The sequence below is a fragment of the Sparassis crispa genome, assembly GCF_003851025.1.
Source record: "Sparassis crispa DNA, contig_000001F, whole genome shotgun sequence".
Classification (NCBI taxonomy): Eukaryota; Fungi; Basidiomycota; class Agaricomycetes; order Polyporales; family Sparassidaceae; genus Sparassis; species Sparassis crispa.
Window position 1 is genome coordinate 3,009,186 of NW_020939748.1, and position 15,625 is coordinate 3,024,810.

Consider the following 15,625-nt stretch of genomic DNA (forward strand, 5'->3'; position numbering starts at 1 on the left):
AGGGGCTACGGTACGTAAAGAGAGGTCCAAGGCACATAACTAAATAGGTACTAGGTCTGATATGGCAGCCGTCGACGGCCGTGAGATGGCGATGGGGGTTGATCTGTCGGGAAGCGGGGTATCAGGTCGTCACGAGAACGGAAGTAGCGGTCCATCTCTGAGGCGTCGAAATCGGACAAGACGCCCGGGGTTGGGGGCTGAGGTGGAGAAGTGGTGACTGGAACGTCTTCTGGCGGCTTCGCGAGCTTGCCGCCGAGCCGGTGCGTCCTCTTCCGCTTTGCTTTTACCGGCGGCTTCTCCACGCTAGAGACGGGCCCGGATGAGGTTTGCTCCCGGGGTGGGACGCTACGCACAGTAAAGTGCTCGAGTGTGCGCGTGTAGGGCGATAGGGTGTGGTTCGAGTGGGTAAGCGTAGATAGCTTGGACACGGAATTATTGAGTGTGGGTCGCAGAACTATTTTAGGGTCTTGTTCCAGCATGTGTGGGTCCGGTGGGGAGCCGAACCTATCCATATTCAGCGAGGTGAGTGAGAGGCGGCGCGGGCGGCGTATGTGGACGCCTGTCTCGTCTTCCTCTGGAGGGGTAGGTATGGAGTGGGTCATATCGCTGGAAGGTTGTGTTTGCAAGCTGGATGAGCTTCCTGGGCGGCGCGGTAGATAGTGCTCAAGTGGAGGTACGGGTGGCATGGAGGCTGAACGGCTACTTTCGCCAGGGTTCTCAGCCCAACCAGCTTCATTGGCCAGTTCGGAACGAAGAGCTGAGCCATCATATAAGGGAGTCGCACCGGCGAAGTATGGATTGTAATTAGCGTCAGACCTGGAGGAGGAAGGGAGGGGTAGTGATAGCGAAGGCCGACATAGCACGGGAGCTGAGATGCTCGAGCGGGAAGGTAAGGGTCTGCGTGCAGGGCCGGGCGTCCCAGCCGCACTTGCGGCCTCGTCTGGAGGATGTATCTGTGACTGCGAGTGAATGACACGCGGCCGCGTGATGGTGCCCCCACCCACAGCGGGCACGCTTTCGTACTCAGTGACATCACCGACTTCGGACGGATGGTTGTAATCTGAGAGAAGGTCCTCCCAGTTTGCGACACCGAACGAGCTCGATGAGTCCATCGTGTCATCGATGTCACTCGGCTCCTCCGCCAAGTCGGCCAGGCCCTTTCTCTGAGCAGCGAAGAGGCTTCTGAAGCCGCCGAACATGCTCTTCGCAGGGAGGCCCTCTGGCCGCAGGCCGTATGTAGGGTCAAAGTGCTCGATTTCAGGGAACGAGGTGGGGTCCTCCGCTGCGGGCGGTCCTAGTACTGGTGCTGATATCGGAGTGACCGAGACAGAAGTTGGCGGGGATGCGGAAGAGGGTGCGGGTCTGCGACTACGGCCTGCGCTTGAAGACGAATACACGGATGCGGAACGCGGGGGGTCAAAACCAGCAACACCGCGCAAGAAAGGGGACCGCAGTCCTGGGGACTGCAGCCCTATCGAGGACATACGTAGTGGGCGGTACAGCGAAAAGTCCGGTTTGTACGCCATCTCACGCGACCACTGTGGTGGTGCACTGGCGGGCTTGAGATACGGCGCCTCGACTTTAGCTTTCACCCACTGTTGGCTCAACCGATGTATGATTCCAGGTAAGTCCTCCCTGAACATTTGCCGCAACTGGTCCTCGATCTCCCGCTGGATAAATTTTTGAATCACCGCAATGGAGTCGAATGTGCTATTAATGTCCACGTTCTGCAGGGGGTCCGTCTTGAAGACGAGAGTGATGCCCTTCTGTCGCGAGACCACTAGGACGACGTATGAGTTGAGCTTGAAGTGCGAGAGCCGGAGGAGCATGGGCACGACGAGGGGGTTTTTCGCTGCGAGCATACCTGTGGAGCCGGCCATGAGATCGATATCAGGTTGTTTGTGATTCAGAGGGTTCGCCTAAAGCTCAGTCAGCACCAAGTATACTGGGATGCCCGACTTCAACTTGCCTGAACCTTGGTCCGCAAAACAATGTGGGCGTCCCCGGCGTAAGTCAGACGAAAGATCCCGCGAAACTGGTCCATGGTAAGCTCGCCGACGTCCCGAATCTCCAGCTCCGGGGGCTTAAGACGCAAATGAGGGGACCTGCATACAAGTGGGAGCGGAAAGGTGGCACACCTGAGTGCCCATCTCGAGCTCGACGACCTCGATCTTGTCCGCTATGACGGGCGGCTTGTTCCCCTTGTTAAGGGCGGCGTCGAGCATCTGGATGGCATCTGCGTGAAACTGGTCGGAGAAGCGGGGCCATTTGAAGGTGAACGACATCTGCGGGCTCGGGAGAGTATGTGTCGCATGCGTAACATGGATTGCAAAGTCCGGGAAAGAGAAAAATAGGAAGAGAAACAGGAATCAAGAAGAGTGCGACAGAGAGGTGAGATGCATGAGCACGGTGCGGAAGGGAACGCGACTGAAAGGTTAGATAGGTTTGCTACGACTCGCCCCGACCGCACGCGTCGCGTCGGGGACCACACTGAGGCTCGGCACGCCTCCGCGGCAACATCGCACTTGCAAATATTATCGAAAACTTATTACCGTCCAAGAAATATCGTACTGGAAATACACAGTCCCCTCGCAAGTGCAACTTACATGCCCAATCCCATCAACGCCCCTGTCAGCCTCTCTGCGACGGCCTCGGGCTCCTGCCTCGCCATCTCCACCATCCCCAGTAATTTCTTGATCCCAATATTCAACGACAACATACCCTCCTCCGCGTCGTCTTGTGCGGACCCAAATCCGGCCTGCTCTAGCATGGCGATCGCATGCCGGCGCTCCTTGTCCGTCTTGAACAGCTCGAGCTCCCGCAGGACGTAGTCCACCGCGCGCAAGGTCGAGATCGGCGGCACGCGCATTTCTGAGTCGAAGGATTCAGACAGCCCGAGGTCTGTAAGTACTGGGCGTAATGACGACGTAGCGATGACAAGCAGACGACGACCCTAAAGGAGGATATGAGTTTACAACAATTTTGTGTTTACATCCGGACAGACCTTTGGTGGTCGCCGAGAAAACAGCACCATCAATGTTTGTAGCACCGAGTTCGAAAACCTAGGTCCAATGGGAGTGAAATCTACAGATATCGTTAGTATTTCAGCCGAACTCAATATGTACGAATCACTCACCTAGCAGTCGTTCTAAGTTGTCTACTACTATCACACTAAGCGGGCTCTTGTAGCTGTCAGAGAATACCTTCGTAATCGCTGCGACTTTCTGCGACTCCGAGAAACCAACCATACTATCCGGCGAGAGCAGTTTCGTAAACGGATATTGCGATGCCTGCGCAATCGTTGCAGCCAGCGCCGTCTTACCCGATCCGGGTGGCCCATGCAGTAGCACGCTGACCAGTGGCGTGCGTGTCGACGTGCGCACCTGGTCGACGAAGAGCTCTCCGGAGCGCAGGAGGTCCTAGTCAATCAAGATGGCTCAGCATCGCATCAGAGGGTCGACAGGAAGAGACTTACGTCGATGATGCTAGAGTAGTGAATGATGCCGTTCTCGACAACCTGCTCGAGCTCTTCCTTCGCGACACCGAATGCGGGCTGCACTTCCTCGAGCGCGTTCATGAAGTCTTCCCGATTTACACGGAGATTTTCGATGTCGTCCGAGATCCCTGCTAGTGTTCCAACCTAAAGTAGCAAATCAGAATTAATCGACGCCCACATCCACGTACCCGAAACAGTAGCGGTAGTACCTACCTTAACATGCCGACTGAACGCAAAACTTGTCGCACTCTTCACTAGACCATTAATCTCAGCACCAGAGAAATTCTTTGTCAACGCTGCCAGCTCCTCCAGGCTGACATCGCGCTCCATCACACCGTTGTTCCGCATCTTCGCGGTATGGATGCTGAGGATCTGGAATCGGCCCTTCTCGTCCGGTAATGATATCTCCATGTGCACCTCGAGACGCCCGGGACGCAGCAGCGCTTCGTCGATCATGTCGAGACGGTTCGTCATTCCAATAATGAGAACGTTGTTCAATTGGTCTACACCATCCATCTGTGCCATAAATCAATGAGAAGGGATCTCACGAGGACTAGGCGAGACATGCCTTGGCCAGCAGCTGGTTGACGACACTATCGCCGACACCTGTGCCTCCCGATGTAGAGCCTCGCTGCTTGCATATCGCATCTAACTCATCGAAGATGATGATATGCAGTCCGCTCTCATCGCCCTTCGCCTTGTACTATGAAGGAACCATGGTTAGTACATGTACCTGAAGATAAAATGCAGATCAATCGGAGCACACCTCCTTCTCGGCATCCGCGAACAATTTACGGATATTCTCTTCTGAAGCCCCGACGTACTTGTTCAGAATCTCAGGGCCGTTCACAATTTTCGGCTCGCGCGCGTTCAGCATCTTGCCGATCTGCCGCGCCATAAGCGTCTTACCCGTTCCCGGTGGGCCGTACAGTAGGATACCTGACACAAATTACTCAATGGAAATTTGCTAAGGTTACAAAGAGTCGCCCACCTTTTACATGCTGTATACCGAGCTTCTCTATGAGACCTGGTGGGAAGACTCGCGAGGCGAACGCGCGACGGAAGATAGCACTGAACTCAGAGTCGAGACCTCCGATGCCCATGTCCTCGAACTTGAAGTTCGGCGCGAGGATGGCGTTTGGCGGCGCCCTGCCCAAAGTCAACGCACGATCATGGTCAGGAACACGATAACACTCACTTCTTTGCACTAGATTTGATCTTAATCGCGCTGTCGCCGGCTTTGAAGAACGTCATGTCCGTCTTCTCCATGAGGACGCCGCAATTAGTAGAATCTGGATGTCGCTGCCCACGCCTCTGCGCGTCCGCGAGCTCCACGACGCTCAGGCCTTTGACAGTCGCCTTCAAGTTCTGTCCATGAAACTCGAACACAAGGAACTCGCCGACGGCAAAGACGATGCCAGAGAAAGCCTTAATGAAGTTGTGCGCCATCTCGTCAGAGGAAAACGTCTCAGCAATCTCGTGTCCGCGGCGGAGGAACCCGACCTCGACGTCTAGCGACTGCAGGTATAGCGGAGTGAACGTTATTGGCTCCACGGTCACTTCATCCCCGATCAGAGAGAGCCCGATCCATTGTCGCTGCATAGCAGATGCACCAACGGTGCGTGGTAGGAGCTTCCCGGTGTTGTCATGACTGGCGGAAGTTGAATAATACGCCATATTTGAGCAGGTGCAATATAGTACTCACCGAGTTGTGAGAGGGAACTGCTGCTTCACGAGAACATGCTGGCCTTGCGGAAAGTCTGAAGGGTGCACGATGATGCAGTTCGAAAGCGCAAGTGCGTCGTTGGGAGCGCTTGCGACACCAAACCTGCAAACACAGCCTAAGTCAAAATGTTGCTACATGGGTCCTACATAACGACGCACACTCCACCAGAGCGGGCAGGCGGTGACTTGTAGTCTTCGTATCTAGGTGGCGGGATGCGCTGCGCGCTCCTCGGTGCATCGTATTGGCCCTGGTTTGGAGATGGAGGGACGCGAGAGTACGAAGCCGAGGGTGGTGGTGTAGGGTGATTGGATCTGAGGAAGCTCATGGTGGGGTCAGCCGACGACTGGATGTAATAATGAGGGTATAGATTCTATCGTGCAAGCAGAACTTGGTTAATTCTAGAGCTGCGGATATACGTGTTCGTGCTGGAGCTGGGATGCTGTGTAATGTGCAGTGAAGTCTTTGGGCGCTTCCAGCTCGAGTGCTGATTACATACACCAGGATCTCGAGATTCATCTCATCTCATCTTATCTTATCTATTGACCGCGACTTGGAACCTCGCAATGATCGCAGTGCTCACCACACGTGTCCCTTCTCTTCTTCGCCCTTTCCGCTCCGGGATTGGCACTTTTCTGAAAAATATGTCTCCAGGAAATACTCCGTCTAGGGAAGGGGAAGCTCCGGGGACGGATGCACCTGGATTCTCTCTCGCTACTATACTCAGTGACGACCACGACAACATCGAACACCCAAACGCGAAGGACGCGCCGGAGGGCAGCTGGGACGAGGAACACCACGAGGAGACTGCGGCTCAGGGTTTTTGTGTAGAGTGTGAAGGTGCGTGTTCAATTTTTGCGCGTCGGTGTTCGTAACTTACGACGTGCAGACCAGCCTGCGGAAGTGCACTGCGAAACATGTTCTGACGACTACTGCGAAGTGTGTTTTGCTGCGCAGCACCGCAAGGGAACGCGTAAGCGGCACGCGAGCAAGTCGCTGACAAGTGAACGCCAAAAGAAAGCCAAGATGCATAACGGTGCTTCTACCACCAACGGAGTTGCTGTGAGATAACCTGCTACGCGTCAGCCCTCTAGCGGTGTGCTCACAATATCTTGCAGATGGATACGGACGACGACTCGGACCACGAACTTGAGCGAATCGCTGCTAATTCATCCTCTGCAGCAACTGCAGTACCCCAATCGACGGTCGGCGACTGGTTCGTTGAGCGTTCAAAGTTCATTCCTTTACGTCTCGCTCTGGAAGAGCGCAAGTATCTCCGCCTACTCGAAGCGGCGCTTAGCGTCTCGGAATACACAGATAGAATAGACGCGTTAGGCGGAAGTCTATCGAAGGCGAGGCGCATCGTACACCAGATCCGCGAGCTCTGTTCAATTCTTTCCGGGCTGGTACTCTCGGCGGATTACAAGCAGGGCCAGGAGTTATTTGCGGATCGCGACTTCGAGGCGAACGAAGCCTTCTTCCAACGGATCTTCGAGCTCGGTCGACGACATAAGATCATGAACCCAGACAAGATGCGTTCCACATACGGGAAGCTCATGTATTTACTGCAGGTCAGTGCTCCATGTCTCTGTAGATACTTGTGCAAACATTGTCTCAGGATAGCCAAACCCCCGAAGTGAAAGAGCTGCTCAACTTCTCATGCGTAAAGCCGATCCAGTCGGTGTATACCATCATAGAGGCACACCATGCGGTCGATCTCTTGCGGGATGACCTTGTAGCGATCGCGACCAAGGAGATCTACTCGGAAGGGCGAACGCGGCGGGATGTCCAGAAAGACATTAAATCGAAGGAGCGTGCGATTGAGACCCTTGCTGCACGGTACGCACGCGTGGGTTTCAGCGAAGAAAACGTGCGCCAGTGCCTGTACAGCATTGGGGACAATCACGCGTTCCTCCGCACGAACCGTGATCCGTGCGACAAGATGATCGCGTACTTGAAGCAGTACTTCCACCCCACGCAGGCGAAGGACTCGAAGAGCAGTCTCGCGATCAAGAGTGGGAAGGGCGGTGCAAGACTTACACATGACCACTCAAAGCAGTATGCCTATGTCATCCAGAGCTTGACGCTGTGGCGCGAGATCCTGCATGGTAAGCCTCTTATTCGAGAAGTTGTGGTTCACCTCGAGACTGATTGGACTCTACCGCGTATTAGACATGTTCCACCTATGGTCACTTGCTGAACAAGATCTTCTTTCGGAGAACGTACCATACCGTCTCCGCGACACTGGTCAAGGTCTGAACCGCGTACAGGCCGCTCCAAAGACGTCCCGCATGATGCACTCGATCCTCCATCGTGCTCAGAAAAGTGTCGGTTCATGGGTCGGATCTTCAGTTGTTCACATGGGTGATCACAATGTCCCCAATGCGTTGATGTTCATCGGTAAATACCACAGGTTGCATCCATCTCCCCCTTCTTGACGTCTTCGTTTAGATAAATATTCGCAGATCTACCGGATCCTTCTTCCGATATGCAATACGCTTGCACAGATCCCAACGGTGGCAAAAGACCCCGCACTGCGGTCGTATATTGATGACGAGTTCGGTTCGCCAGAGAATCTCTCTCGCGAGATCCTCGCGGATTTCTTCCGTCACGGGTTCGACGGATCTGGTGCAGGAAATTATTTCGATGCAGGTAGATGGCTAGTCTTGTCAATGCTCAGGATGATTGCTGACATCGCCGTCTCTGCAGGATCATGTATCGACGGTCGCTTAACAAGTGCATGGAACTGGTGCTCGCTATTGGAGAAGAAACGTTTCTTCCCGGTATTTTTACTGACAGGTATGTCTAACTCTTCCTCGAGGAGGTCATTTCTATTGATACATTCCCCCAGGTTTCATAGGCTTTGATGGCGAATGGTAGCGCGCAACCAACATCTCTTATGCTATTGTCTTCGAAATAGACTTGCTTTGATGTTGCAATTTGCTGTCTTTGACTGGTGCACGCACTGTAGAGCAGGGTACAACGGCAATTACATATAATGCTACATGCGTTCGTTGCAGTAATCGCACACCGCCGCGGTGACCCAGCATCTGATAAATCGCTCGGAAAGGCACCTTTCTCTGTGCACTCCTCCCTCACGCTGCAGCCGCAGTCTTTGCAGGAATGACGGGCGTCTCTGTGCCATTTGGTGCTGCGCTTGCCCCTGCAGCACCTACCGCCTCTGTTGTATTGTTCTTTCGGGCGGCGGCTACGACCTCGAGCACCTCTGCAATGCTAGTCTTCCAGAGGCCCAGTCGTTTCTCCAGCAGTTCCCACTGTGGTCGCTCGAACGCACGCGCTGCTGCGCGAGTGATGTGCAGTGTTTGTGTCGTCTGGGATAGACGACCGGAAACAAGACCCGCGCGTATAACTGAACATCGCACATGTCAACACACATCCAGTACATAGTACATCTAATGAGCACATACCGTCAATGACCCAGCGCTCGACTTGAGAAGGCTCGACTTGCAGCGTGGACGCTATAGAGGCGTAAGGCAGGTCATGTCCAATGTTCTGGAACCCGAGGGTTGTGAGGCTGAGGAGTTTGATCTTGCGCTCTAGCTGCTCCTTGTCGAGCCCTGAGGAATGAATATATTTGCACACAATCGTGAAGCGAGAACAATAGGGATGCACTCACCGTACTGGGCAAACGCATTCGCGTGGCTCGCCGACCAGGCGTGGTATTCAGGAAGCCCCTCGTTCAGGAAGATCTGGAGCAGGGAGAATAACTCGTGGTCCTTTGCAGATACAACGGCGTCAAGGCGGAATAACGGGTCGAAGTCGAATAGGGAGGGTAGCCGAAGTGCGGTGGCGATAGCATCCACAGCTGCAGCGTGTGCCGATGGTGAGGACGGAGGGAGAGAGTTGACATAGGACAACGTATATTCATATGATGTTCCTCTGACATAAGAGGTAAAACGGTTATTTAGTTATTTCTTCAAAGGAGGCTACCCACAGTTCTTGACATTTAGCAAAGGCATCGGCGATCGATTTCAAGAAGTCGCTCTTCTCCTGCTGCGAGACATCCCACTCTTGTAGCCACTTCTCAACTTTTGCTCGTTCGAGGGTAAGATGCTCGAGCTCGTCACTTGCGCTTGCGATTTCTATCAGCGTCTTATAAACGAGTAATCTCAGAGCAGATTGTCCAGGGATTGCGTTGAAAATATTTGACAATCTGGACGGATGTCGTTAAAAGTCAAGGGGCAACACGAAAGTGCTTCATACATCCGATATTTTGTCAGTGTTTGGTCTGGAGTGGAGGATATAGCTTGTAGGAGAGCAATTAGATGTACTTTTGTCTCGGGTGCATCAAGTGGTAGAACGGTGAGGAAGTGAGAAAATAAAAGGTTGAAGAATCCCTCGATTTCTGAATAGCAGTCAGTCGATACCAAGACCAAAACAGGGTGTGAAAAGCGTACCCTTGTCCGTACCATCTCCCAACCCTTTCACCTCGCTGACCACCATTGTGAGAACCTTTCTCTGCCTGTCCTCGTCTTCTTCGATCGGTTTCTCGTTATCTGCTACGGTCAGAACATCCTGGAAGGGTTGTATGTAGCTTGCCCTCTCTTCCTCTGGATGGCCGCGTGCAAGGTAAACTACCAGCTCGCGGATCTGAACGACAAAGATCAGCCCAATTCGCTTCATTCGAATATTAAAGACTGGTACCTGTTCCGAGAAGGTGCCCTCTGTAAATACAGATACCGAGTCTGTCGCGGGCATTTTTTGGGAGGAAGTTTGAGGCAAAGATTAGAGGCCCAATATGGCAAGTGCTTCTACCAACCATCCAAGTTGCCGATACGGATCGGGCAAGTTTAATTCAAGTTCATCTAGCTCATAGTGACACGCTACTGTATGAATTGCAGAGTGTCATACATCTCATGCCATGCACCTGAATATCTCTTTTGTAGCGTATTCTCTCATCCGAGAACCGGAAGTCATCTCAGGCAGGCTGTACACTGACCTCAGACGTAATCATGGTCAACATGGATCGAAAGATTCCAGACTGTGCCTGTACAAGCTGCTATACCAACTATTGGCGTCGTGATCGCAGGTACTCTATTCCCCGTGAAGTGCCCGTACTGAGGAAACAGTTTCTATACGTATCAATTAGTTTTGAAGTCCATTGACATCTCATTTACAGTTGTCGCGGCTCAGTCTGCATTCTTCCAGATGTTCTATCGAGATCGGATGACAACCAAAAGCAGTTCCCTACCATGAGTGCATAATGACGTTAGCGAAGAGCCTGCCCTCTCTCATCCTTTAAAATCCGCCCAGGGATGTTCGAAGTGGCCAACACTCCCGGATGCGGGACCCAGGGGTTTAATGTGAGCTGCACAGCCTCTACAGCTGGAATCTGTAACTAGTCGATGGACTGGGTTCGGGACGCCCAACCTCCAGAAATCGCCGGAGACCATATGTACTGATCGTCACGGAGTAGTAGCAGGTACCTCTTCTTCGTTCTTCAATGCACAGGCCTGTTACCACCTCGTTAAGCCTGCGTATTAGTGTGTACGGTGCATGCGACCATGGGTCATTCCGATAACGACAGTACATGAATGATATAACCCTCCAAAGACGTTAAGCTCAACTACCTTCATCCATTTCACTCGCACCCGCGTTCGAGCTTGCTGTTGCATTACCATTGGCCTTGGGCGACGCCGCCCGCCCAGATGCAGCACTCGCACCTGCGCCAGTGCGGTCCTTCGAGCTCAACAAGCTCTGGAAGAAGTTTTGCAGTACCTCATGTTGCGTCTGCCCGCCCGTGGGACTCGGTGAGCCCGCAGACGACAGCGTTGGCGACGGGACAGTCGAGCGCCCGGCGCCACCGGCGGACGGGACAGTGAGTGTCGAGGGCGGGCGCCCCGCCGCCCGCCCCCCAAGCTTCCGCGCGGCATCCCCGCTCACGCTCATGCCGAGCGCGGCGGTACCGCCACCAGCACCGCCGACTCCACCCTCCATCTCGGTCAGTGCGCGCTCGACGTTCGGCAGGTTGAAGCTACTGCTGCCCATGGGCCCGACGATGCCCGCCGCGACGCTCTCGTTCGGATTTCGGAATGCGCCACGTGGGTCGCGGTCGGGCTTCTTCGAGTTCTCGTCGTAGTTCTTGGCGAGGAATGCCTGCTCGGGCGTGGGGTTGTTGAAGGGGGGTAATGGCGGGGGCTGCGGGCAGTCAGTTTCGGCCCCGTATGCTGAATCCACGCGGGAATGCTAACCTTGGCGCCCTGGTCGGGCACGAGCATGCTGTACATCTTCTTCGCGCCCGATTCGCCGGTGTCATCTTCCGCGTGGTCGAGGTCGTGTTCCCAAGCCTCGCCCCATGATTTGGCGTCGAACCCGTCGCGCAACACGCTGATCTTTCCCCAGCTGTCCCACCCTGCTGGTACGACGATCTTGTCGCGGTCGAGCGTGTTTGGTTTATGTTGGAAGGGGAAGCGGTTCCGGACGGGTGCGGGTGCATCTGTGGCCGACGCGAATCCGGGTGCTGGTGCGGGCGGCATAAAGAGTAGGTGGAGGGCGTACTGTCGGAGGAGCTGCAGTGTAGCAGGTAGAGGCGTGGTGTAGAACAGCGCGGAGCCATCTAGACATGCGTTATTCGTGAAGACGGAAATATGCGAGGGTATCTGTGACGCACATTTTAGACAGATGGTCCGCAAGACCTGCATGACGCCGTCCGTCCGTTCTTCCCATTCCTCTCCCTTGCCCTTTACCATTCCGCCCATTCCGGAGGTCCCGGCACCGATCATGTCGTCGGTCCCGTCGATTAGATCTGCTTTTGTGCATGCTACGATGATGGGCACGCCAGCGGTATTATGCGTAAATGTGCCTGGCCCTAGTGGCAGGAGAGTACTTGACATGGTAGAAGTAGTGGGTATTGGTTCGGCAGATGGTTCAGTATAATGTTGCAGATGTGCCTGCACTGCAGATTGGCGGTCTCAAACTCAGAGAGCAGGAAGACAACGACGCGTGCTCACATCGTTCACGGTTCTCTTCCCGTACAATTTCAAGCTCCCGCGCATCGCTCGTCCTCACCCAACTTTCCACCCATTCTAGCCATGTTTGCAGCTCCTCAACAAAGGTCCAGGGACGCGTCCAATCCAGCACGATTACGACAAGGGTATGTGGTAGCGACACGCGCGGCGGTAGAAAATGGGGGAGTAACGCGGTATACGAGGGTGCTGAGGACGGCACGGTGTACACCGACAGCCGTGCAAGGGTATCTACACACAAAAACACGTCCGTTCATCACAAGTGCTGCAACGGAGGGCGCTCGCACTCACCTTCATCGGCGTCGTCCCGCACGTCCGCCCAGTCATATCCCAGCGAGAAGTCGTACCGCTTCTCCTCGTTACCTTCGTCTGAATCGGGCTTCTGGAGTAAGGCGGATACGAGAGCAGACTTGCCGGAGGATGGCTGGCCTAGCACGAGGATTTGTTTGGAGGGTATGGAGCGAGATGTGGAGACGGAATCGAGGATGGACGACCAGAGGTCCTGAGGAGGGGCTTGCGGCGACAACGGGGGGGAATTGTCCATAATATCGTGGCTCCTCACCCTGCTGGTATTAATGCTTATACGTTGTCACTGCAAGTGGCTGCTGTGGACTGAAGCAGTGAATATTGCAGCAACTTTGATTTCAAACTCCGGTAACTCGATCGCCCATTCGCGCTCGTCGTCCCGTCTCTCCTTTCTACCTGGCTTCATCATGTCCGCCACCGTACCAACCCCCGAGCATCACCTTAGCGAGTTCTCGAACTCACGCACCATCGAGATTGGGGAGTGGGTCATCACCGCACGCACAAACCCCATTTCAAACGCAGGCGAGTGCGACGCGCTCCAGGTGGCTCTGAGCGGGATGCCGCTGCCCGAGATGACCTTTGGGAATAATGCGCTCGAGTTGAAGCACAAGACCAGCGGCTGGCAGTATGCGTTCACTACCGAGGCGTCTTTAAAGGCCGTTAAGAACGGAGAGCTCGGGGAGGGCGATGGCGCCGTGAAGGTGGGGCACGCGGATGCCTGGCTGAAGAGTCGGTACGGCCTTGGTTAATTTCATGTTCCTGACCTGTGCCTTTATTTCATGTTAGGTCGGGACCGTCGTCCCAGCTTCCGATGCCCAAAACAGTTCCCACAAAGCCGTATGACTGGACGTACACCACCATATACCCTGGGCATGCCATAGCTACTTCAGACTCGGTATCATGGCAACCTGCTGAAGCGGACAATTCGTCGCACACCATCCCACTGGCTGAGCTTACTCGCCAGGATCCTATCCTGTTCTACGCAGAGATACCGCTCTTCGAGGACGAGCTCCACGACAATGGCACTTCCCAGTTAATCATCAGAATAGTGAGTACGTCCTTTTACAGGAAGTTTCCGAGTTTTCCCTCTGACGTTGGATCGCAGCGCGTCATGCCGACCTGCCTCTTCATACTGTCGCGCTTCACGCTCCGAATAGATCATGTCCTCTTTCGGACGTATGACACGCGGATATATCACTCGTTCGCATCGTCTCCTTCTCTGGTCGTGCGAGAGACCAGCGGGTGGGAGGCTCCATACGAGTGGCTGAAACGAGTATGTCGCAACACTTTTTGCGAGTTTGCGGTTGTTGCTGATGCATTCGCTTGTGAACAGCGATTGCCCAAGCGTGACGACTTGACACCGCTCACGGATGCAACCTTCATCGCAAAGACTCTGACAGAGATGCCGCCAGAGGTTTCGCAGCAGGCCGGTGCTGGCACGCGATGGAGAGGACTCGGTACCAAATTGTCGGTCGCAACTCTACAGAAATCCGGAGTGAATAATGCCAAGATACCCGAGGCTCGATGAATTCTCATATATTCACTCAACTAATCCCGTCAATATTCCCAGAGCCGTCTGTATTATATGTTGTCGTGTGTCAGAATTGTATTTTATGATTTTATGTCGAACATTAGAACCCTAACCCGACGATGAGAGCTGTATGACGGCAAACCCCGGCCCTCTCGATCTTCGTTTTCTCGCCGCCTAACTAGCGCTCAAGGACTCAGTCTATATACCCTTCACCTACCTTTGCAAAACAAAACATGGACGTATCAGATATCCTCTCTGCCCATGCAGCCAAGCAGTATGTTCTCCGAGGTTGTTGTCTCCGAGTGATGCACCTGAAACCGAACTTTGCAGAAAAGCCGTCACGGTCGAGAAGGACATCCCTCTCGAGATCGATACCGGTTTCCTGACAGTGACGGACCTGAACCCAGTGGATGCCGAGAGCTACGAGTACGTCTCCTACATCCTCCTTTTCAATCGCGACATATTCTGACCGTTAAATTAATACAGAGCGAACCTCGAAGACTACCTCCTCTCCACTGCACGCGACGGCGCCCAAGCCATGATCGGGGCGCTCTTCTCCCTCCCGACGACCGCCTCCGAGGACGGGCCGCTCGCACAGCTCCCCACGCCGACTACGGCGCTCCCGCGTGCGAAGCCGCTGCCGAAGCCGAAGCCGCCGACCAAGTGGGAGCAATTCGCGAAGGCGAAGGGTATCCAGCACCGCACGCGCGAGAAGCGGGTGTGGGATGAGGAGCGCCAGGAGTGGGTCGACCGCTGGGGCTGGCGCGGTGCGAACAAGAAGGAGGAGGGCCAGTGGCTCACGGAGGTGCGGGCAAATGCAGGTACGGTTTTTATCTTCTCTGCGTTTGGGCAGATCAGTGGAACGTGCTGAACGTTGCGCAGATGTCGACCATGACCCTGCGAAAGTTGTGCGCGATAAGCGTAAAGCAAAGGTTGCGAAGAACGAGCGGCAGCACCAGTCAAATGTCGCGCGTGCCCAGCAGTCGGGTGCGAGCTCGAGTGCTGGGGTTGCCTCGTCGGCGGACCGCAAAACGAACATCGACAGGACACTTGCCACAACACGCACGAGTACCGCGAGCATGGGCAAATTTGATAAGAAGTTGGAGGGCGAGAAAAAACTGAAGGGTGTGAAACGGAAGGTATGCAGCATCGGCCTCCTTCGTTTTATTTTTTTCTAACGAGATGTACGAACCTCAGTTTGATCCCACCGAAGTATCTGCGTCGAGGGAGAAGTCAAATAATCTTGCCATTATCTCGAAGCTTGATCGAGAAGGACCCTCGAAGAAGGCGAAGATATCTTCTCTGAGCAACCCGGGAGGCGGATCTGGGGACGTCCTAAATGTCAGGAAAGCAATTAGGTCCGCAAGTAAGGGGAAGGGCAGTGCTGCACTCGCAAGAGAAGGCGGTGGTGGCAAGAGCAAGAAGGGCCGTAGGTAGTTGATTCCTAATGCAATTGCTTTGGGGTATTTTTCACTTGGTCAAGACATGAATTACACCAAACCGAGAGCTCAAGGAGCTCAAATCGAATAACATTGGATGTAAGTATACAAAGGACTGCATATTACGAACGGCAGAGAGTACAA

The 15,625-nt window shown here is 54.3% G+C and overlaps 7 protein-coding genes across 7 annotated transcripts; 3 read left to right on the top strand and 4 right to left on the bottom strand.

Annotated features, from left to right (window-relative positions):
- Positions 1-50: 50 nt before the first annotated feature.
- Positions 51-2,285, bottom strand: SCP_0210630 (hypothetical protein; the record flags this gene model as incomplete). Its single annotated transcript, XM_027754973.1, has 3 exons — positions 51-1,919; positions 1,976-2,083; positions 2,139-2,285. 3 exons carry the CDS (start codon positions 2,283-2,285, stop codon positions 51-53), a joined length of 2,124 nt encoding a protein of 707 aa, XP_027610774.1.
- Positions 2,286-2,602: 317 nt separating this feature from the next.
- On the bottom strand, positions 2,603-5,547 carry SCP_0210640 (Vesicular-fusion protein; the record flags this gene model as incomplete). The annotated part of the gene is made up of 11 exons (XM_027754974.1): positions 2,603-2,953; positions 3,005-3,084; positions 3,137-3,419; positions 3,476-3,640; positions 3,710-4,012; positions 4,065-4,199; positions 4,263-4,435; positions 4,488-4,645; positions 4,695-5,147; positions 5,202-5,324; positions 5,381-5,547. The coding sequence occupies 11 exons, from the start codon at positions 5,545-5,547 to the stop codon at positions 2,603-2,605; spliced, it is 2,391 nt and encodes a 796-aa protein (XP_027610775.1).
- Positions 5,548-5,863: 316 nt separating this feature from the next.
- Positions 5,864-8,099, top strand: SCP_0210650 (UPF0652 protein; the record flags this gene model as incomplete). Its single annotated transcript, XM_027754975.1, has 8 exons — positions 5,864-6,059; positions 6,109-6,281; positions 6,338-6,790; positions 6,838-7,327; positions 7,392-7,619; positions 7,671-7,871; positions 7,929-8,018; positions 8,071-8,099. The coding sequence occupies 8 exons, from the start codon at positions 5,864-5,866 to the stop codon at positions 8,097-8,099; spliced, it is 1,860 nt and encodes a 619-aa protein (XP_027610776.1).
- Positions 8,100-8,314: 215 nt separating this feature from the next.
- On the bottom strand, positions 8,315-9,938 carry SCP_0210660 (Eukaryotic translation initiation factor 3 subunit M; the record flags this gene model as incomplete). Its single annotated transcript, XM_027754976.1, has 7 exons — positions 8,315-8,589; positions 8,648-8,797; positions 8,857-9,119; positions 9,175-9,393; positions 9,444-9,585; positions 9,638-9,830; positions 9,885-9,938. 7 exons carry the CDS (start codon positions 9,936-9,938, stop codon positions 8,315-8,317), a joined length of 1,296 nt encoding a protein of 431 aa, XP_027610777.1.
- An 864-nt stretch (positions 9,939-10,802) lies between these two features.
- SCP_0210670 (hypothetical protein) lies at positions 10,803-12,749 on the bottom strand (the record flags this gene model as incomplete). Its single annotated transcript, XM_027754977.1, has 5 exons — positions 10,803-11,378; positions 11,432-11,796; positions 11,851-12,135; positions 12,191-12,436; positions 12,497-12,749. 5 exons carry the CDS (start codon positions 12,747-12,749, stop codon positions 10,803-10,805), a joined length of 1,725 nt encoding a protein of 574 aa, XP_027610778.1.
- Positions 12,750-12,918: 169 nt separating this feature from the next.
- On the top strand, positions 12,919-14,039 carry SCP_0210680 (Type 2A phosphatase activator TIP41; the record flags this gene model as incomplete). Its single annotated transcript, XM_027754978.1, has 4 exons — positions 12,919-13,244; positions 13,298-13,559; positions 13,617-13,784; positions 13,845-14,039. 4 exons carry the CDS (start codon positions 12,919-12,921, stop codon positions 14,037-14,039), a joined length of 951 nt encoding a protein of 316 aa, XP_027610779.1.
- A 236-nt stretch (positions 14,040-14,275) lies between these two features.
- On the top strand, positions 14,276-15,479 carry SCP_0210690 (Regulator of ribosome biosynthesis; the record flags this gene model as incomplete). The annotated part of the gene is made up of 5 exons (XM_027754979.1): positions 14,276-14,316; positions 14,373-14,468; positions 14,529-14,863; positions 14,925-15,181; positions 15,240-15,479. 5 exons carry the CDS (start codon positions 14,276-14,278, stop codon positions 15,477-15,479), a joined length of 969 nt encoding a protein of 322 aa, XP_027610780.1.
- Positions 15,480-15,625: the final 146 nt, after the last annotated feature.